Source organism: Mus caroli, unplaced genomic scaffold, assembly GCF_978045245.1.
Source record: "Mus caroli unplaced genomic scaffold, Mus_caroli_1 scaffold_6, whole genome shotgun sequence".
NCBI classification, from domain to species: Eukaryota; Metazoa; Chordata; class Mammalia; order Rodentia; family Muridae; genus Mus; species Mus caroli.
The window spans coordinates 96,969,723-96,992,376 of record NW_028227261.1 but is presented as its reverse complement, the minus strand read 5'-3'; the positions used below and the strand labels follow the sequence as shown (position 1 = coordinate 96,992,376).

The 22,654-nt window shown below is 44.2% G+C and overlaps 1 protein-coding gene across 6 annotated transcripts in view; it reads left to right on the top strand.

Annotated features, from left to right (window-relative positions):
- The window catches only part of Palm2akap2 (PALM2 and AKAP2 fusion), a 460,662-nt gene that overhangs the window by 203,573 nt on the left and 234,435 nt on the right, over window positions 1–22,654 (top strand). For all 6 annotated transcript variants that reach the window (XM_085839263.1, XM_085839265.1, XM_029475715.2 and 3 more), the window contains exons 3-4: window positions 3,098–3,178; window positions 13,228–13,358. In XM_085839263.1, the coding sequence (XP_085695389.1) occupies window positions 3,098–3,178; window positions 13,228–13,358 (212 nt within the window). The remainder of the gene's footprint in view (window positions 1–3,097; window positions 3,179–13,227; window positions 13,359–22,654) is intronic.

Below are 22,654 nucleotides of genomic sequence, written 5' to 3'. Positions count from 1 at the left end.
CTTGGGGCTCTAGCAGAAAGGAGGGGCTCACTTTTCCCCCTAATGCTTGGTGTCCTTGAAAACATGTCCTCCATTCTATTTGAGCCACTCTGCCACCCCTCACATCAAGCAGCCCTGCAACTGGATAAAGGTGATGGGTTCAGCTGACTCCTCTGTAAGGCTGGCTGGAAGGATGAACAGGGGTATGTGACTAATCATAACTGGTGTCCTTTTACAGAGCCATTTTAGCCGCATTCCTCAGAGGAAGCTCAACCAGGAAGATAAACCCAACAACAGGCAGTCATTACAGCCTCGTGAATATTTAAGCTGTGCTTTCAAAGGTGCAGAGTTTGTGTCAAGTGAAGCAGTAAGAGGCCTCCATTATTGCTAGAGAAAGCAATCAGAGTAAAACCAGGAAGACGCATGCCGGGTCAGGGAACTGCAGGGAGTTGTTGAGGTTGGAGAAATATGGATTGAGGGTTGCTCCTCATGGTGAGGCTGTGGGACAGAGCCTTTTAGGCTATGCCAAGGAATCTTGTCTTTGCACTAAAGCCGCAGACAGTCTGGGTTTTAGGCAAAGGCTAGGGAGGGATTTTTCATAGTAGAATATTGCTGCGGCCTTGTATGGAGACACATGCCAGTGACCCCAGCACTCAGGAGGCTGAGGCAGGAGAATGATGAGTTCAAAGGCCACCCTCAAAATAAAAGAAGACTGACTCTTCCTCTGACAGCAGTTATAGAAGAGGACTTGATTAATGGGGACCAGTAAGGAGATCACTACAGCAATCCAGATGAGGCTGCGGGGTAAGCGTTAGGTCTCCAATGTGCCAAAGGGCCTAGTGTAGGATGCTCAATATGGGAGTGTAGAGCTCAGGGGAAGGGCAGGATTATGAAATTCTAGGGTCGACAAGACTGAAGATCTCAAGAATTTCCGGTTTGCTTTCTGTTTGGGGAAGAAGGAGTCTGGATACAAAGCTTAGCCAAGCGAGAGACAGAACTGAGCCCTAGGCAGTCCAAGTAAGCTGGTGTCAGGAACCGAAATGTGTCCTGCAACTGTACCCTGCTCAAGCTCCTTGTGATTCTCTCACGCCTAGCTCTGAACAGAGGTGGAGGCCATGTCGTGATGGCTAATCTTGCTTGTCAGTTTAATGGGTAATAAGTTTCCCATTTAGAGAATGGTTTGTCCACATGAGGGCATCTTGGGAGTGAGAATTTCCATACAAATAAAGGCACAAGAGAAGGAACATGTGGTAAAGTTTTGGAAAGGACTAGACACACAGAACACGCATTGAGTCATGGGTATCTTGTATACATAGCATACTGTATCTTGCTATGGTTATAAGTGTAGCATATCTGCATGTCTTGATAGTCAATGATAATAAGTCTAATAATAAATATGCTCCTTAGAATTCCCAGGGCCTGGACAGAAGTCCTTGCCGTATTGTAAAGCCCCAAGAAGCTGGGAGGAGGACTCTTTTTAGCAAGTCCTGCTTTTCCTATCTACTGTCAGAAATGTGATAGTTTGGGGGCATACTCCGGTATTCTGTAGCATTTGGCTGTATGATATTGATTGGAGTCCTTTGGAAAATGGTTCCTAAAACACCCACAGGTCTGATTTGGCTAGGAAATTCTGTCCCTACTTAGATATTGCATTCTAGTGGCTCAAGATAATGAGCGGATATTTCCTAAAGCTTATATATTGCATATGGCTCAAGATAATGAGCGGATATTTCCTAAAGCTTATATATTGCATATGGCTCAAGATAATGAGCGGATATTTCCTAAAGCTTATATATTGCATATGTTACATTGATATGCAGTAGTGCTATGATCACATCCCCAGAAACACAGCATTACATTAAAAGTCAAAGCTTCCCTTAACATCAAACATGGCAGCCAGACCTCAGCACCATTGTGTCCCCTGGGATTTGGCTGTTGTGCTATGAAACACCAATATGTCCTGCCTAACAAGTTTCTCCCTGCATCTGTGAGTAAAGGAAAGAAATTTACTGCTGAGTATGTCTCAGTGAAACACTCCTGTATACTTCAGCAACAAAACATTGGCAAGTCTGCAGGGGGAAGGGCAGGCCTCTCTGTTCGTATGAGTCACACTTCTGTGCTGTTTATTGTCTGCACTGGAGAAGTATTGAGAAAAAAAAATGTGAAGTGTGCACTCCAATGGAACGGTTATAGTAGAAATATATCCCTTTCAAATGGGTTTCTAGGCATTTCCTAGAAATGAGTGTGTGGCAGAGCAAATAATCGCAGACAGAGGAGAATAAATGCTTGCTGTGTGCAAAGCACTGTTCCAGGCTTTCTGGATGGATCATTTCACTTATAAGATACGTTTCGGTCATGGGATTTGGACAGTGTCCATTCAGGAGACACAGGCAGCTTAAAACCTACTTAAAAGGCACATGGTTAGTAATGGACAGGGCTGGCACTTGGTCCCAGGCAGATCCTTGATGTTTTATTTACCCTAACCTCAGCAAGCCCTGCCCACTTGAAACATTTTGCCAGGATGCTTATTTAAGCAAGGACCAGCGCTCTCACTTGCATTGTTTGGTGTGTCCTGTTTGATGCTTTATTCTTCCACGATTAAAATTGTCCCATATTTGATCTGCATGGGATGTGGACGAGAAGAATTCTGCCTTATAATCCCCACCACCATCTCATCTTATCTGCAGTTTGTAGCAACACTGAGACATTTTTATTCTTTGTCTTCAAATTAGCTCTGCACAACACAGAGAGCAGCAGTGTGTGTGTGTGTGTGTGTGTGTGTGTGTGTGTGTGTGTGTGTGTGTGAATATCCTTTCCTTCTGAATTAAATTGTTTCTCACGGAGCCCACCGCAGACGCATTCAGAGAAGGCTGCTGCCTGCAATCCACCCAGCGCAGCAACCGTGGAGCAGGTGACGCTGCGTGCGCTCAGCCTCTCTGGAAGTGTCTGCACAGATGTGGACCGTTTCCACTCCCGCTCCTTGCCTTCAGATTCCTGGAGCCAACACCCACCCACTCTGACAGCCTCTCTCTCTCTCTCTCTCTCTCTCTCTCTCTCTCTCTCTCTCTCTCTCTCCTCTCTTCTCTCTTCTCTCTCTCTCTCTCTTCATTTTTTTAAGGAAAAAAGAAAGAGGCAGACGGAAATAGAAGGGAAGAGACGACAGCTTGACGAGCAGGTACTGCTGCTTCAGCATTCCAAGGTAAGCGGCCATCCCAGGAACCTGTGTGTTATTAGCCCTGCAGACCACACTTCTCAGAGCCCGGAGGCAAGGCGCCGTGCTGCCGGAACCAGCCTTTTCCCCACACAGCCAGGAGAGGGGCTCTTGCCTTTCCTTGTGGTTTTTCTCAAATTCAGGCACCGTTAACAGCATCCTGCTTTTTATGAGCACTGCTCCTGTTGCAACATGGTAGATACCTAGAGAAGCTGCATTGGAATGCCCCACATGGTCCCAGTTGTTTCTCTCGTGTATCTCGTTCGGAGGCTCCAAAAGCTGTGCTTAACATAATGGACTTTCTGAAAGTGAAAAAAGAATCTTTCTTGTTAAAGGGGGTGGGGGAGGGGGGATGAGGCAGTGTGAGCTAATAAAAGAACCACCCTGCATGCTTTAGATTGTTCATTTATTTTATTTTGACTTCACAATGTTAGAGATGTTCTGTTAGAACAAGCGATTGGTCAAACTTGGCTTTTTTGACTTGGTTCAATGTCTACTGTACCTTATTAAAAAGAGAGGCAAGCAGGGCAGGGGGGGAGTTGTGACTTTTCCCCCCTTTAAAACATAATGTGCTTAAGCACTGTAATTGATTGCCTTAGAAGAGCAGCTCTGTCACTGTCACAAATGCCCCCGACTGGTGGCTGAATGTTGCTTTCTGCATGTTCAGATAATAATGTGGCCATGCCCAAGGACCTGCCCAGAGTTGCTGCTTTTCTGTCTGACTATTCCTGGGCTTTTAAAAAAGGAAAACCTCCCACTGGCCTCAAGTTGCCATGATCTTGCGTGTGCAGAATTGCTTTTCTCGGGCTGCTTGGGAGGGGTCTGCTGATGGGCTGATGGGGTACCGCTGCGTGTGCATTATCGGGATTCTTTGAAGCAGAGTGGACCTTTTTTACTCTTCCATGTTCTCTGGAAAAGCGGGTTGTGTTAAATGAATCCTCCAAGCGAGGATCGTGAGCAAGCTGGCTCCTGATTTCAAAGAGCAGCCTGACCTATATCTGCCCGACGTGCTTGTGAGTTCCCCAAGCACAATAACCAGAGACATGTGTTCTAGAGGAAGAAGAGCAGCGGGGTGTCCGCTGGCCATTTCTGTCTGTCTCTCCACTCCATCTCCAGACCTGACTTTGGAGCAGCCTGCGCTGTATTCAAATGCTGACACTGTCTTCTGACAACATTGCCCAGGCAGGACTGGGGCTAAAATTTGGATTACCTTTCTACAGAGGTGGGGTTTACAAATGCTAACAGGCTTGCATAAGGCCAGGCCAGTCTGGAGAGAGCAAGGTCTCTGGCCCAGCATGCGGGCAATTCACCCCCTGTGATAGAAAGACATATATTAAGAACTCAGTTACTTATGGGTTAAAAGGAGAACTTTCTGGTAAGAGTGGGGGCTTTGGCCAATAGCCTCTCCCCTCCCCAGCCTCAGTGTAGTGCGCTGCCTTTGTGGTCTTTGCATTCAAAGCCACAGAGTGAACATTTCAGAGACCATGTTCATTTTGTGTCTGTCATCATTCTGAGTGCCAGCTAAGATGCCAAGGACTCATTGCTGCTGACCAGCATGGCTGTACATATTCTGTACATACTCCGTCTATCCATTCATTATCTTCCCATCCATCCATCCATCCATCCATCCATCCATCCATCAATCCATCCATCCATCCAGTTTAAAGAAACAATGGGAAAATTGACTTCATTTTATGTGAGGAAACACTCAGGAAACACAACAGACTTGTCAACCTGAGCATCAGGCAGTATTTAAGACTGGCTATCAAAGGTACACACAACACTTACACCATGGTAACCTTGCAACTCAGGGATGGGCAGGGCTGAAGGTGATGTTAGTTTAGTAAACAGAGTACAATGCATCGATTGTCTTTTCCTCTCTCAGGGGAAAGGATGGAGTAGACAGAATAAGCACAGATAGCTAGCCTTGAAAACTAAAAAGGAAAGACCCAAAGCTCCAAACATGGCAGTGCGCATAAGGTACCACCCAGGGGAGTATCCATTTCCAAACACTGGGGATCTGAGAATTTTGATAAGAAGAGGCTTTACTGTGCCCACTTAAAGCAGCTGTGGTTCCGTCTCTCTTTGTTCTGAGTCCAGCCTTCCTAAGTTGCTGTCTGGTCTCCATAGAAGGAAGCAGATGCCTGACTGGGGAATGAGATTACTGCAGTCGCCAGAAGGGAGTGAGTTTCACGTTAAAGGCTCTGACTGTTGACTCAGCTGAGTAGTGAGAGAGTCGTCTTTCCCACCATCAGTCAAGTGCCAGGTTGGTGGTCACCCCCTCAGCGGAGGAAAATGCACTTAGGTTGAATTCCTTCCTGTGTGAGCTTCTCAGAGGAGAGTTGCTAGCTTCCTCCCACGTCACAGGAGCCTCCACATCCTCCAATCAGTAAAGCCCACAGTTTCCTTTTAGGGACCTAGCACGGGCCTGTGACTTTACATATAAGCTCTCAATAACCATCACAAGATAGATTCCTCTCCCCATCTCACAGTCCGGAAAGAAACTCACAGTGGCAAGTAGCTGGCTCAGGGGTATACTGTCTGCTAAGTGGGAGAGCCTAATGAACCCCAGGGCTGTCTGTTTCCATGGACAAGGATCTTCCTGGGAAACCGTTCTTCTTTAAGTGGGTGCTCTTTTTCTTAGGTGATTCGTCTAGACAGGTGCCAATTGCTATCACCACTGTATCTCTTACTCTCAGTACATTTTCATCGGCTACAGAAGATGTGGACTATTTAGAGTCATGTTAAAGTGATGATTGTAAGTTCTCTAAAGTAAAAAATATTAGGAAAGATATCGGTCATTGACATTTGTTTCACTAATTTATAATCTTAGACACTTTTGGAGAAAGCAAATATTCTCTGTTCTAAGACAAATAGAAGAACATTAAAGCTGGATTTCATTATCTATTAAGATGCAATTTTAATGTCCTTTGTATACTTCTCATATCCGTATTCACATATACCCACATATCCAATGGCTTACGGATGCTTGTTGTCATGCACTGAGATATGAATTATTTAGACAGAGCCACTGGTCTCCTGTCAAAACCAATAAATAGAAAGCAAGGCAGTGGTTTGGGCACTGGGATGTTTGTTGAATATTCCTGCCCACTGAGATGTTTAGGAGTACACAGTCACACCATAACTTTACGTGGCAACTGTGAACAAATTCTTTAAGGAGACAAATGATCAGCGTATGGCATATTGAGATGCTATGTATGCCCTGTGATAGGAAACCATGAGATGCTGTGTTTTATGAGACGCTCATCTTTACTTAATAACTGATGTTTTTAAGTAAGATTTTCTAGGAAATATCTAGAAATCAGACCAGTAAGTAATTTTGATAGCTATATTAATTTTGCTTGTTAGGAAATGAAGAATTGTATCATTTCAAAAACAAAGAATAAGAACATCATCAAAAAAAGGAAGCCATCAATTGAACACTCACCATCCAGATATCTTCCCCAACAGGAATATATGCTTTATATAACCTCCACTCACCATCCAGATATCTTCCCCCACAGGAGTATATGCTTTATATATCCTCCATAATCTCTGTCACAGGCCTCATGAGCCCCTGGGTAAAATTAGCTTATACTGACATCTGTATCTAAATTATCTATTTTTTAAAAGAAATTATATATGGGCTCTTTTGAATTCTTAAGCCAAATTTTTACTATTTATGAAATCTTATCTGACATTATGTTACTTCTAAGCATACTTGGAAAGATTTCCATCTCAAATGCTTGCCCATAAGTTTGATCATATACTTCAGTAGTTTTAATTCATCTAGAATTTATTTTCCAATAAGGTATGAGGTGAGAATAAAGCTTTATGTTTTTACTCACAGCGAGCCTTCAGCTTGATTTATTAATTCTTCCTTTCCCTCGCTGACTTAAATGTCATCTTTATCACACTCATATTTCATTCTTATGCCCAGGTCCATGCCTTGTGATTCCTTTCATTTCGTTTATCTGCTCACTCCTGAGCAGGTACCATTCATGTCTAATCCCTGTCTGTTAATATGCTGGTACCTCCTATGAGACAAGAGCTGCCATTATTATTCTTTAGAAAAAATGGTTTTTGGTTTTTTTTAGTCGATGGAAACAATGATTTATTTTCATTGTCTATATAATATGACTTGTGATGATATGAATTAAAAAAATAAATCAGCTAGTGTATTACACCAGCATGGACTGAACTTAATATTTCCTCTTTTGCCCTTTGGTTGAATGGGCAGAGATTTGTCTATTTTATTATTCTGTCCCAAGTCCCAGGGCTGTATGCGTTCCGTGTGTATGACAAGCTGCATTCCTTTGGGACAGCCACATTGCAGAGTGTTCATCAGCACTGTCAGGATCACGTTGTTGATACCACATCTTCAATATGTCCTTATCCTTAGGCCACCTAGTCACAGGTGGACAAATCTGACCTTCCTTTGGGACAACAGAATGAAAGAGAGAGAGAGAGAGAGAGAGAGAGAGAGAGAGTACTAAATTCTTCTGTGACTGGAAGAAAATATCATCAATCCATAAGTACATTTGCTGAACAGCTCTAAAATATTCTGATACCTTAAAAGATTTTAAGGTGTCTTTATTATTTTGAAACTTCAGAATGAATAAGATATTTTTTTTGTCCATTTGTATATATAAAACTCTAACGTTAAAATTTTAAACATTCTTGACCGGTAGGATGGCTCAGTGGTGAAGGCACTTGGCACCAGGATTTTCTTATCCTGTGTCTATACCTATAATCTGAACTTGAGTGAAGGGCAAAACTCCACCTCTTTTATTAGAAGTCTCCCTTGTGAACTAAATTATATAACAAAACCCCAGATCAAAACAAGATCTTATCGGGCATAAGGAGGAGAGAAGGAAAGGATTCGAGGGTTAGAGAGGAGGATGAGGGAAGGATGTAAGAGTGAACAGAAACATGCTGGGATGGTGGCTCTTGGCAGTAAAGGTGCTTTTTGTGCAAGCATGAGACCTGAGTTTGGATCCCAGAAACCCCAGGTGGGCATGATGCCCTGCCTGCAATTCTAGCCTTGAAAAGCCAAGATGGGGTCCCCAGAGAAAGCTGTCTAGCAAGGCTAGCCATATTGGCAAGCCTGGGCTTGACTGATTAGTTCTTGCCTCTGTGGGAAGGTGGAAAGAGCAGTTAGACATGATTCCTGACATCAGTCTTGGACCTCAACATGGATATATATATATATATATATATATATATATATATATATATATGCATACACACATGTGTACCACATATACACACACAAAATGGGGAAAGTACAACATTAACTATCATCTCTTGCCTCACCCGGAGTCTTAAGCCACTTTATTTTAGAAAATTGAAGTAATCCAGAGTCTAACTATTACTTACAAATGCAGTCAGTGATAACTTTACTCAGATTACAGATGAATGGATGATTTGGAATAAAGGATAAGCTCATGAAACCACAAGAATAACTCACAGGAGGAGATTTGTATAGTCTGACAACAAGGAGAATTTATACAAATCCAACATCAATGCTTGACTTACAAAGTGAAATGACTGCTAAATATGACATTATAAACAAGACAAATCCTGATCAAAAGACAGAGATGAGGGGTGGAGAGGAGACAGAGAGAGAGACACAGAGAGAGAGAGAGAGACAGAGGCTTTGCTCATCCTAATCCATCTCCCACCCTCCATCCTGCTCCAGACCCTTCTAACTGTGTACCTGGATCAACTTAAAAAGTTGCTTCCGATCAGGGACCTTAGCTGTAGAGGAGGAAGACTTGACAGACCATCCTCAGCTCTGCCTTTGCTTCGTTAGCCTATAATTAGGTGTTTGCTGGGGAACAGAGTGTGTGCTTTGCTCTCATTCTTCAGCAGTTACTTGTTTGATCAAGTCCAACTTCCTCTGTTAACCTCAGGGATGGACACACGACACACATGCCACCTGACTGTGAGGGACTCAAGGGTGAGGGAAGGGTGACACCAGTGTGGAGCCCATTGCTGGAGAAGCTGGAGAATAGTGACCTGTGTGAGGGAGAAGCACCGTTGCCTAACGAGTTTGTAAATCCTATTGGTTACATTGGTGGTATGGACAGAACCCAGAGCCTCATACATACCAAGCACACACTTTACCATGGCCTATACCCTCAGCCTCCCCTGATGTAGAATTCAGACAACTTTCCTGTTGCTGATAAAACATTCTTATCCAAAGCATCATAGAATTTATTTTGATTACACTTCCAGGCCACAGCTCAACACTGAGAGAAGTCAGGGCAAGAACTCAAGTAGAAATCATGGAGCAAAGCTGCCTGCTGACTTGTTCTCAGGCTCATAGTCGGCTCTCCTTTTTATACCCAGGACTACCTGCCCATGAAATGGTATTGCCCAGTGGCCTGGGGCATCCTATATCCATTAACAATCAAGACAGTCCCCCACAGACATGTCTACAGGCCAACCTGATCTGGGCAACTCCTCAAGATGCTAAACTGCCTTTAGCTGGCTGTTTAAAGCTAATTAGGACAGGTAGAGTATACTTTCGCCAGTCATTTTAGCTACATAATAATCATTTATATGTGAGCAAATTCATGTCTGTAAGTTTTATTAGAAAACTAGACCTTAAATACTGTTCGTTTGCCTTTATTTCATCATATTTTATCCCACTTAGGTAGTGTTTTGCCTGCACATGCACACCTGTGTCTGAGGAGGTCAGAAGAGGGAGTCAGATGCCCAGGAACGTGAGCTGCAGATGGTTGTTAGCCCCTGTGTAGATGCTGGACATTGAACTCAGGTTCTCTAGAAGAATAATCGATGCTTTTAACTGCTGAGCCATTTCTCCAGGCCCCGAGCTTGCCTCTGAACACACCGAGAGCCATCAAACCAATCTCTATGATGCATTACAATGAAACTGTCCACTAATCTCTCTATCCAGTCATTATTGACTGTTTTTCTTGTTTCCCTGCTGCTTTCTCTCACTGGGAAGAATTAGTCCTGGGCTCTAAATCCTCACAGTGATTAATTCCCAGGACTGCTGGTCCACTCAGGGGTGCTCTCTGGCCCTTAACCATGATACACGAGACCAGTCTCTGTGGATATTCCATAGCTGCTACTTGCTGTGTAGGGACTACAAAGTGTGAGTTCCTTCCTTGCCTCTATCCCTGTTCTTCCTTTGAGGTAGCCCACACATGCTCTTGCCATGTATTGTTTTTATCTCATTTCCCAAAGCAGTAATTTTTCTTTCCCAACTGTTGAACTGAAATGAATGTATTTTATCCCATTCTACAGTACATTCATACGCTGGCACAGGTGGGATTCTGATTTTAACACTGGAGACACTACTGGGGAGTAATAAGTCACTAAGGGTTTTCTATTTTTGAGGTTGTTTTTTTTTTATTTTTTAGAGATGAGGCATGACATTAGACATTTTAAAAGAATATTTCAATATGAACTGGCTAGTACAAGATCTTAGAAAGTTTTACAATGGGACTAACATTGGGTAGGAAAATGACCTTGTCTCCTTGGAGACTCATATTCAGAGATCAATGGGTGAGATGTCATGCTGTTTGGGATTTGCTTTAAAAATGCATTTGTAGCAGGGATAAGCGGAAGGTTTGGTGGTTAAGAGCCCATACAGATCTTATAGAGGACTTGAGTTCCGTTCTCAGCACCCACACTCAGCAGTCTTAACTGCCTGTGATTCCAGCTCCAGGGGATCTAACACCTTCTCCAGAACCTTAGGGCGCTGTATTTACACATGCAGCATCTACATATGAATGTTTACACTCACACGCGCGCGCGCGCGCGCGCGCGCGCACACACACACAAAATTAAAAAAAAATAAATCTTTAAAAAATGCTTTGGACCAGAGCATGCCATCACATACCTTTAGTTCCAGCACTTGGAAAACAGAGGCAGGTGGATCTCTGAGTTTGAGACCAGTCTGGTCCACAAAGTGAGTTTCTGGACAGTCAGAGCTACACAGAGAAACCCTGTCTCCAAAATTAAATAAATAAATAAATAAATAAATAAATAAATAAATAAATAAATAACGCATTGGTAGTTAATGTGGTAGTATTTTAATCAGCTCTAAACTCCCTGGTGGGTGCGCGCATTCCTTGCTACTCACCCGAATGTTCTGGATTCCCGAAAGACACATATACACAGCTTTATTTTTTAAATACTTTAAATAGCTCAATGGTTGGGCCACTCCCTAACTCCAAGTGGCTAACACATACTCTCTCTGATATTCCTGAATTAATACTTACTATATATTTTATCTTTGCTGCCCTGGACCCTGCTGGGCAGCCCTCCTGGGGCCACTTTCATCCTGTACCTACACGTCTGTCTCTCCCTCCAGCACCTTTCCAGTGTGGTCCCCCCTCTTTGTGGCAAGATGGAATCCCCCTCTTCCTCCTTCCTCAGGTCCCTTCTCAGGAATCCTAAAAGTCCTGCCTCTCTCTCTCTCTCTCTCTCTCTCTCTCTCTCTCTCTCTCTCTCTCTCTCTCCCCCTGCCCAACTATTGGCCACTGGTAACTTTATTGACCAGTTGAAAACCAACTGAGGACAGGCTTCCTTTAGTCCTACGTGTGGGACACTGCAAACAGGTGTTTGGGTACCATAATTAGCATGAGAACACAAGCTGCTACAGGTGGTTTGGAAATATGGCAAAATATTTAAAATTATTAAATCTAGATATAGTTTCACCATGACTAATAAGCCTAAACATATTTATTATGTTTACTCTATTTTGGACTTTTTAAAAACAGTGGTTAATAGTAGGAGACACAGACACCACTGACACCTCTCGTTAGCTCATCCTTTCCCACGTCACCACATTGTAAGGCTGGTGCCTCGTCCTGGCAGTTCTCCACCGGAACACCACTTTGTCAGTGAAGTCCTTTAGACCCATCTCATAATATAGCAACACTTTCTTTACCTCTTTTTTTTTTTTAATCCCAAACGTTCAGTTTTATCAATGAAGACTCAGGAGCCAGATGCTGTGGTGAAAGCCTGCTAGCTCAGAGAGACAGAGAAAGCACCCAGGTGACCTCTACTGACATCCCAGAAGGGAAAAACAAACAAACAAACAAAACAAAACAAAACAGTCCTTCTCCACACTGTCTTATAAACCCTTCCTAGCTGAATGTCCCTCCTATCTACTTCCTGTGTGTCTCTCTATCTGTCCTGACTTCTTACTCTCTATGGTTTCTTTCCCTATGTTCACTCCCTGTCAACTGGCTGAGTGATCCACCGCTTGACCTATGGTTGACTTTATTCAGTCTTGTCTACAGTAAACAGAAAGCTCCGCCACACCACAACTAGAAACAGGTTTTCCCAGTATACATTCTTGGGGTTCAAAGAGTGATCAAATATCCTGCGGCAATCCCTCTCCCTACTTCCTGAACACCCAGAATCATTGGGATGGGTGTGGGGAGCCCATCTACCTGTGCATACATATGTGTGAGCATACATATATAACCAAATGTATTCATGAATGTGGAAGTACACACAGACGCACTAATCTGCATATATGTGCAGAAACTGTGTCTTTGTTCTCTCCTTACTTGAATAAAAGGTGTATAAGGCAGGAATTGAATTTTGTTTTGCTTTGTTTTATTTTTGGCAGCCAGAATAGTATTGGGTAAGTGGTGGGGGTCTCAATAAATACACACCTGAATTTCAAAACAAAAGAAGGTATAGGAAAAAGAAGTCAAAAAAAAAAAAAAAAGCCGGGCATGGTGGTGCATGCCTTTAATCCCAGCACTTGGAAGGCAGAAGCAGGTGGATTTCTGAGTTCGAGGCCAGCCTGGTCTACAAAGTGAGTTCCAGGACAGCCAGGGCTATACAGAGAAACCCTGCCTCGAAAAAAAAAAAAAGTCCAAAAAGTCTGGTGCCAAGGCCAAGCAGATACCAAAAGCCATGACCGGGAGGGGTGAAGGCAATGGTCAGACCCGAACAGTTGAGTGACAGATTTGATGGAGAAGTCCTGCTGGAAAAGATGTGGACCAAAAGGTGTCATCTGTTGTCTCCCCTCCTTCCCACAGTCCAAAGTGCTTCGGGAAAAATGGCTGCTGCAGGGTGTACCGGCGGGAACAGCGGAGGAGGAGGAAGCCAGGCGCCGGCAGTCTGAAGAAGATGAATTCAAAGTCAAGCAGCTTGAAGATAACATTCAGAGGTAGGTAGTTCCCAGCCTGCAGTAACCACTGTTCTCCTGAAGGGGACGCTTTCGATGTGCTGCGACTTTTCCCTGGGACTGTAGATTGCTGTCCTAAATACATACTGGTGTCGGCTAACTTTTCGGTGTGAATTGGTGTTATTCCTCAGTGAATCGTACAGAGATGGTTTCCCCCACCAATGAGGTCTTTATTATAAGCAGTCTGCCCTCCCCCAAATGCTCTCCTGTAAGTTCTTCTGACAGCTTTTATCTTTTTTTCTTTGTGGGTCTAGCTGTTGGCTTTTGTGGCCACTGTGAAGGATTTCTGCCTAGATTTGCCCTATGTGATTAACTGAGACGGGAGGATTGTCGTCAGGGCTCTTGGAACTGAGATGAAGAGAGCATAGGAAAGGTTAGGCTGTATGCCTGAGCTCTGTAGATTGACTTTGCAAGGCCTCCTTGTCCTGCCCAGTGACCACATTGCTTCTCTGGCTGCCCTCAACCAGGTTCTGACTACTTCACTCCAAAAGAGAGGTGGCCTGCCTATGGCCAGGAAAGTGCTCAGGTCCATTTGTAAGCAAAATTAGAGGCCTCTCCTTGGTAACTCTAGCCATCCCAGGTCTCAGGACACCTAGACAGTAGGAGCAGAGGGTAGAAGGTGGTGTGTGTGTACAGACCTTAGAACAGAGTCTCTGCAGCCAACCTGTTCCATCAAATTCTGCCTGATTGCTTTTTGCTAGTCTTGACCCTTCTCGACAAGTTCACCTAGCCTATTACTGGCCCTCCACCTCCTCCTAAGGCTGAAGCAAACACTTGGCAAGTGCATCAGGAGACAGGAGGCACTCCAGTTCAAGGCTAGTTTAGGACATAGAGTCATATCTCCAACTCGCTAACCAAGTAACTAAGAGTGTGTCAGGGTTCCTAGAGCAGTGGTTCTCATCTTGTGGATGCCAACCCCTTAGGTGTCGAATGACCTTTTCACAGGGGTTATAGATTAGATAACCTGCATATTAGATGTTTACATTACAACTCATAACAGTAGCAAAATTGAAACTATGAAGTAACAACAAAAAATAATTCTATGGTTGGGGAATAATAATTCTATGCGAAAAGGTTCATAGCATTAGGAAGGTGGAGAATCTCTGACCTAGAGGAACAGAACTGATGGAATGACTATATTGTCAAAGGAGACTTATTAGATTGGATTACATGATAAGATAGACCAACAATGTTTAATTCCCATGGGAAATACCAAGAGTCTGGTAGCTACTCAGTCCACAGGCTCACTCTGGTACTGTAGGCCTGAAGAGTTTTGGGAGAAATGCTGGTCCTCGCTCTACATTTGGAAGCCCAGAGATGCTCATCCTACTATCAGTTAGGGAATTCAACAACAGGCTGGATGAACTTGTCAGCAAGAGTGAAGACAGACACAAGGCAAAGCAGTCCTTCTTCCACACCCTTTGATCTGGGCTGCCGCCAGCCCAGGGATGACCAGATTTAGTGTGGATCTTCCCACTTCAAGTACCTTGGTCAAGAAAACCCCTCACAGGAGTGGCCAGCCACTTGACTTGTAGGGGATTCCAGATCCAGTCAAGTTGACAGACACAGTTAGCCATCACACAGGTGAAGCAGAGTATGCCAGCTCAACTGCTGCTTGCCGCTGACACTCACAGCTAGTGAAGACTGGAGGCCAGCTCAGAGAGGTCAGCTGTGTCACAAGCTGAGTACAAACCCCAGCTCGTGCTTCAGCCTGTGCTCCTCGTTTGCCCAGGCCCTAATGTCTCTACAGACCATTCAGAACAGCATGGCTAACTGTTGCTTGTGGGAGACATGCTCAAGAAAAAGTCTGGGGGGAATGTACATATATGTATGCATAAGCACACATACATATATGCCTGTGCACATATTCATGTATATGCACACTTTTATGGAGCCCAAAGGGTAAAAGCTAAACTGTTAACAGCCATTACACCATAAATACAAAGGAAAGTGTGTTACTACAGAAAGGAGTGAATTCTAAGACCTTTTCTGTTTTTCTTGTTCCCTTAAGCAGGGATGACTGTTTTTTATGGTCCAGGAGTTGGTAAGCCACTGGCAGGCTGTGATGGGACCCTGGGGGCTCATCTTAAATGCAAGCTCAGTTTGGACAAAGTCAACCACTGGAATGTGTAAATGTTATTTTTAATATAATTGTAAATTTATATGGTGTCTTTATCCTAGCTAGTTCCCTAATAACAACACAGAGAGACCAAGGTTTATTTTCAAGTTTCACCTTAATATCTGGGCAGTCTATCTTATCACCTAAAATCTGTCTACCTTCCAGCCATAACCCCAATAATATTTGCATTTAGTGCCTTCCATCCTTCAGCTGAACTCTCATGAACTTTTGTCTCTTCTTGTGGCTCAATCTCTTCTTTTCCTCTCCTCTTCCCCTCCGTCCCTCTCCCTCCCCCTCCCCCTCTCCTTCCCCTGACTGATGGAAATCTAATCCTTTTTTTTTCTCTCTTCTGCCTAGTCATTGGGTGATCAGTTTTTATTGACAGGGCTGAGAATAAATCGTAAGAACTGTTTACACAAACTTGAGACAGGAGGTTCTTGACATAAGCATTACAATGCCATGCTTGGATTAAAACATATGAAGGCAGAGAAATCGGCATTTGAATAACGCAAGGATAACCTTTACAAGGTGCACAGAAACTACGCCTACAGGAGTGTGCTGTAAGAGTTGAGGGTTCAAATGGGCATGGTCAGCCACAGAAAAAAATAGAGCAGATCTTTCCACTTTTGAATCAAGAGAATGAAGAGCTCCTGTATACGTGTGCAGGACCTTCTTGGAGCCCTTGGAAGAGGAAAGGAACCATGGTGGGCTGTAAGAGTGAGTGGCTAGGCTCTGAGTCAGGGGAGGCTTTGCTGCTCCTGTCATGGTCTTGCCAGGCATTGAACTCGTGGGCCCTGGATGTGTCCCAGGGTAAGCTGCATCCTATGGGCTACTGTGTATGAGCAAGGCTGTTGTGGGTACCTCCTCCTCCTCCAGACCTCCTGGCTGAGGACATCCTTCCTACTCTGGAATTTGATTTTGGTTTCCCTTCCTCTTGTCATCTCTCCCCTGTAGATTGAGCCACCCTTGTGCAACATGCTTAGAATCAGAGATGTTTGCATTAGGGACTTTATAGTTGTTTTAATTTCAGAATCTCTGCCAGTGTACAATGAGACACCTTGGGGATAGAATCATAAAATGTGTTTGTTTCATACACAGACCTTATACATAACCTGTAGATAACATTGTACAATATTTTTAAGTAATTTTTCATATGGAACAAATCTTGCACATTGACCCATTGGAGGAAAGACTTGGAGAGGTCTGCCTGTCCGTGATCATGAAGATTCAGATGTGGGAACATTTCCAGTTTTAAGCCTTCAGATTAGGCATGCTTCTCCTCTAAAGGCTTTTGTGTCTTTACATCCCAGTCCCAAGGGAAGAAAGAGGCTACCATCCCTCATGCTGTAAGGAACATCCATTCCCCGGAGATACTTTCCTGTGGTTGGGTGCAGTTCGGTTCTGTCTCCCAGAGGACTATTGGAACAGCTGTTGAGCTCATGGTTCACATAAGCTCCCTGCAGTGCGACAAAGTCTGAAGATTGGCCACAGGACTCTGCTCTCTTTGGCTGAGCTCAGCTAAATGGCTCTAAGCTGTAGGTGGGATGCATCTGCTTTTATTTTCTGCGCACCAACAGGCTAACGGGCTGCTCTTATTATCTTTCTGTGGCAATAACAGAAGATCCAGAGAGCCGAGCAAAAACAAGGTCTACACTTAGAGCTGTCCATAAGTGAGCCTCTAAAGCATTCTGGTAGCCACGCCCAGTTGAGGAGAGGACACAGATGACCCACTCTTGGTGGGAAAAAACACAAATAAGAGAAGCATAAAAAGATGAGGGGTGAATATGTCCATCTTCCACAAGCATGATTGTTGAACTGAAAAAAAAGGAAGCTGCAGAAAACTAAGAAAGAATTGAAACTCACAAAGCAACAGGGCAGAGGCAGTGAAAGAAAGGAATAAAGAGAAGAGGAGAGATTTGGAGGTCCCATCCAGAACTAGATATTTATTGAACAGGAAACCCAGAAGTGATGCCACAATGCCCCATGAAAAGGGAATTTGTGCAACAAAACATTGCTCTGCAGATCACAGATCGTTAGCTCTCCACCCACTGGTCTGAGTCACTCCCTAGAAATGCATTAGATTCTCTTAAAAGGGACACGTGGTTCTGTCTCCCAATGCTAAAGTAAGCCAGGCATGGTGATGGTTTTTTTTTGTAGTCTCTGTATCCTGGAAGTGGAAGCAGAAGGATCGAGCAAGGTCACCCTAGGCCAGCAGAGGCCATATGAGATCCACCCTTCACAGACACTGGGATACAGCTTAGTTGGTAGAGCACTTGCCTGGCAAGCACAAGACCCTGGGTTTGATCCCTAGCACCACTCACACTGGTTATGGTAGTGCACATGGTATGTATGTGCAAGAGGAAGGGAAACCAAAATCAAATTCCAGAGTAGGAAGGGTGTCCTCAGCCAGGAGGTCTGGAGGAGGAGGAGGTACCCACAACAGCCTTGCTCATACACAGTAGCCCATAGGATGCAGCTTACCCTGGGACACATCCAGGGCCCACGAGTTCAATGCCTGGCAAGACCATGACAGGAGCAGGCAAAGCCTCCCCTGACTCAGAGCCTAGCCACTCACTCTTACAGCCCACCATGGTTCCTTTCCTCTTCCAAGGGCTCCAAGAGGGTCCTGCACACGCAGACAGGAGCTCTTCATACGTATACATACACACATATTCATACCTGTATACATACCATACAGGTATGGTAGTACTCTCAACACTTGGGAGGTGGAAGTGGGAGGGTGATCATCTGTAGGTCATTTTCTGCCACCTAGAGAATCTGAGGCAGTCTGGACTATGTGAGACCTTGTCCCAAAACCAAAACAAATCAGAAAAAAAAAGACTTAAGGAAGAATAGAGCATGGTAATCAAAGAGAACATGCAATTTTTATATGAAAAAAATGAGAATTAACTTGGGTCATTTGGTTTAGAGAAAGAAGAGGGGTGGTGGCCTCACAGATCCTCAAGTGTGTCTAGAATTCAGGCGGTGTCTTACTTCTTTATGATTGTGTCAATCTGAATATGACAGGGTTTAAATAAAGCACAAAGACTTACGGTTTGGGTTTGATATGACCATTCCCCTAGACATCAAGAAAGGATGAAATCATATGCTTTTAAAAATTGTTCACAGCCTGGGGCAGTGTAGAAAATTCCAGGCCTTTAGCTGCACTTTCTTCCACAATGTTATTTATGCAATGGAGGTGCCTTGGAATGAAACGTCTTCTGCCTTTCAGAACTGGTGGTGGTGGTGATTAGATTTTTCAGGATAGCTTACTGAGAAAGAAAGGCAAAGGAAGGAGGGATAGAAGGAGGGAGGAAGAGAGGAAAGGAGAGAGGTAGAGATGGCAGGAGGGAGGGATGGAAGAAGAGAGGGAGGGAAGTGCAGAGGGAGGCAGGGAAGGGAGGGAGAATGTACCTAGACTACTCAAATCTTGGGCAGTATAATTTACCTTGGGGAAGTTAAAAAAAATAATCCATAGGCTTCATTCCAGAAATTTGGATTCTGTGGCTCAAATAAGGAGGAGTTCCTAGCTTAGTGGGTCTAAGCACTTGTTGCCAGATCTGGTAACCTGGACTCAATTCCACAAAGCCATAGTGATAGAAGAGGACTCACCCCAAAGATTGTCTCCTAAACTCGACAGGAGCACTGCAGTGTGTGCATGCTGGCCCACCCTCACTCATCCATGCCCACAAACAACTTATAAAGATGCTAAGCTTATTCCCTATGGCTGTATTGTACAAGGAGGATTGCTGTACATGGAGAAAGACAGACTGGAAGATTCAGTTTCTAGCACCGAAGCCTGGAAAATCAATAGCACACAGTAGACTAAAGAGCACAGCAATTGCCCTTGATTTCAAACTGATTCTGGCTTTGACTCAAGGACATTAGAAACCACCTCTGGGGACTTTGTAAGGGAGAGCTGCTCACCACACAGCTGAGGCTTTTGTGTTTTGTTTTGTTTGGTCTTTTTGTTTGTTTGTTTGTTTTCCCAAAGGCCTTATGGCAGAGCCCCCTCCCTTTGAACTTCATTAGAAATAACCTTGGCTCTCTGGGCTAATAACGATACAGGTCAAGGATGCTGGCTACCTCCTCAAAGCCCAGAAATTTCTATTATCTGAAATAACACAAAGATCAATAGCTGAACTGTGAGCAATATGGCCTCAAGTCATGCCGTCAGAGTGACTGCAAACAGCGGAGAGCCTTGTCACTTAGCAGAAAACTTGTCTCTGTTTGCTATTCTTCCTGGCTTGTGTAACAGTCATATTCTTGACTTGTTGGTAAGAGGAGACCAATGAGGCTTTAAAAAAATATATGAGGGTTGCTGAAAGCAGACTTCATACTCATTTCTTATATTTTAAAAACAAATCTCAGATGTTAACATCTGTATGAGTTGTTTCCTGTTGGAATATTATCCTGAAGAATTCCAAGGTCAACTATTACCAGTGTCTTACTGTGTCCCTGGGGTTACACAGAACCCCATAGTGGTTAGGGTTTTACTGCTGTGAACAGACACCATGACCAAAACAAGACTTATAAAGGACAACATTTAATTGGGGCTGGCTTACAGGTTCAGAAGTTCAGTCCATCATCATCAAGGCAGGAGCATGACAGTGTCTAGGCAGGCAGGATGCAGGCAGAGCTGAGAGTTCTACATCTTCATCTGAAGGCTGCTAATGAAAGACTGACTTCCAGGCATGTAGGATAAGGGTATTAAAGCCCACACCCACAGTGATATACCTACTCCAACAAGGCCACACCTACTCCAACAGGGCCATACTTCCATATATTGCCACTCTCTGGGCCAAGCAAATACAAACCATCACACTGGTGCCCTTGATATTCCAGGCAACCAAATCCACACTAGCTCACATCCGTTCTTGGAACCAGGGCTTATTGCTTGCCTTGTGTGGTTTTTTTTCCACTTGAGTATCATTCTAATTTCAATAATGAATTCATTATTTTTCTCACTGTTGAACAAAATACCTACAGAAAAAATCTAAAAGAGGAAAGGATGGTTTGGGCTCCTGGTTTCAGAGGGCTCCATATGTGGTTGTCAGGCCCCGTGCACTTGGCTAAAATGCCAAAGTGTAGGCACATGTGGTAGTGGCTGTCTAGGTGACAGATAAGCAGAAAGGATGAGTGTTGGTCCCCAGCTGGCTTGCTCCTTTGTCCTCCTGTCTTTCCATCCAGGCCCTCGGCTCTGGAATTGGTGCTGCATGCATTCAGGATGAGTTCCCCTTGGGAACACCCTCTCACAGATACATTCAGGATGGATAGATGGTGGAGGGATAAGAAGAGGAGTGGAAAGGGAAGGGAGAAAGGATGGAGAGAGAAAGAGAAAGAGGAGCCCTGCCTCACCAATCACCTAGGTGGCCCTAAATCTAGCCCAGTTGACAGTGAAGGATGCCCATCATAAGTTAGGTCTTCAGAGGCACAGTGTGTTCTTAACTTTCCTTGACTAAAGGTAAATACAGAGGGAGTCTGTTCCTCTATCTCACCCCTTGGTGAAGGTGAGAAACCTTGAATACTAAATGAAAATGACCTTTTTTGGCTCTGCAGGTAATTCCCTGTGAGCTTGGGCAAGTCTCTCTTGGCCTCTTTCCTCATCTCTTCCATGAGAAATCTCTTGGGACCTTCCAGCCATGACATTTTGAGGTTCTCTCATTTGAGGAGTTGGCTTGAGAGCCCTTCTTTAAACAAACACACCTGCTCAGAGAAATGTCCCCCTTGTGACAGGAAGTGGTTTGGGATACAGGTCAGACTATAGGGAGGTGCTTAGATTCTCAGGAAACAGAAGACTCATTTGTAAGTAACTGATTCACTGCAGGGATGACTAACTCATCTGAACAGCTTTCAGTGTGAAAATATGTCACATCAAATATTCATTGAATAAAATATTGAAGTATCAGTTGCTAACCAGAAGGTCATGCAGCTTAAAAAAGAAATCAAGATACAAGTAGGTTAGTCCACCTTTTCTCTGGCTCTCTCCAGTGTTTATCAGAATTTGTTTAATTCTCTGCATTATTAAGAGTCTCAGAACAGAAGGTGGACACCTTCGTCTCATGCTGTGGGATTTGGAAACCACTGAGACAGCCCTCACTCACAGCTCTTCTGGAACCGGCCCCCACGGAAATGTTCTTTGAAATCACAGAGGATGCTTGCTGGGGGTTCGCTGTGCTCTCGGTGCTTGCTATGTTTAGCTCTGTGATGTGCTGTTCTTTTGAAGCAGGGGTGGGACACTCCACACTGGCAGGCTCCATCTGCACCGTCCCAGCTCGGGTTCCTGCCCCACATGCGGCACACTCCCAGACGAAATCTATTTAGGATTGCCGTTTTCCCAAGCCAAAACAATACTATATACTACGTGCGCTGTAAACAGTTTTATCTTCTACTGTTAGTTCTCTTGTAAATGTTGCTTTATGATTAAAATAGTTTGAGACCCCTGATATTAAGTGAAGTCATACTATCATTCATTTCATGCTGTAGGAAGATGGACAGGCAGCTCCCCCTCAGTTCATAGATGCCTCTTATTGAAAAATATGTTGTACCATGACCTGGGAGGTGGAGGCTTTAACCTCCCTGTAGTTGTTTTCATGGCTAGTGAGAGCGCCTCCTTCAGGTACATGCAGGAAATGCAGGCTCCCTTTGGTCTCTTTTCTCCTGAGTGTATCTTCTTGCCTGGATTCAGCCTGACGCTCTGCTAGAGATGGTGTGCCATTAATGTAAAGGCCCCCTAGTGTAGCACAGGGCTGGTGAACCTGCACCTCCACATTTGACCAGACTTGGAGTCCTGATTCTGCGTGTCTGAGCTGTCGGATCTTGACTAACCCTGTGACTTCTCTGAAACTGAGATTTGTTTCCATTCACTGATGAAGACGATGCTCACGGTGCACTTTGCAGGGCACAGGTAGCATGCAAAACTCCTGTGCTCCTGTGCAGAGCTGGCTACAGAAAGCTGTCCGTAAGCATTCAGCATCCTAACTGTCCCAGCTCCCTAGAGCAGGGCTTCTCAACAGCACAATTGACATTTTAGGGCCAATAATTATTAGTTGTTGGAGGCTATCTTATACGTTGTGTGAAGTTTAATAATATCCATGGACTTGACCTAGGGGTAGTTTCCAGTTGCGCCATTACCCAACCTTAGTACAATAAAATGTCT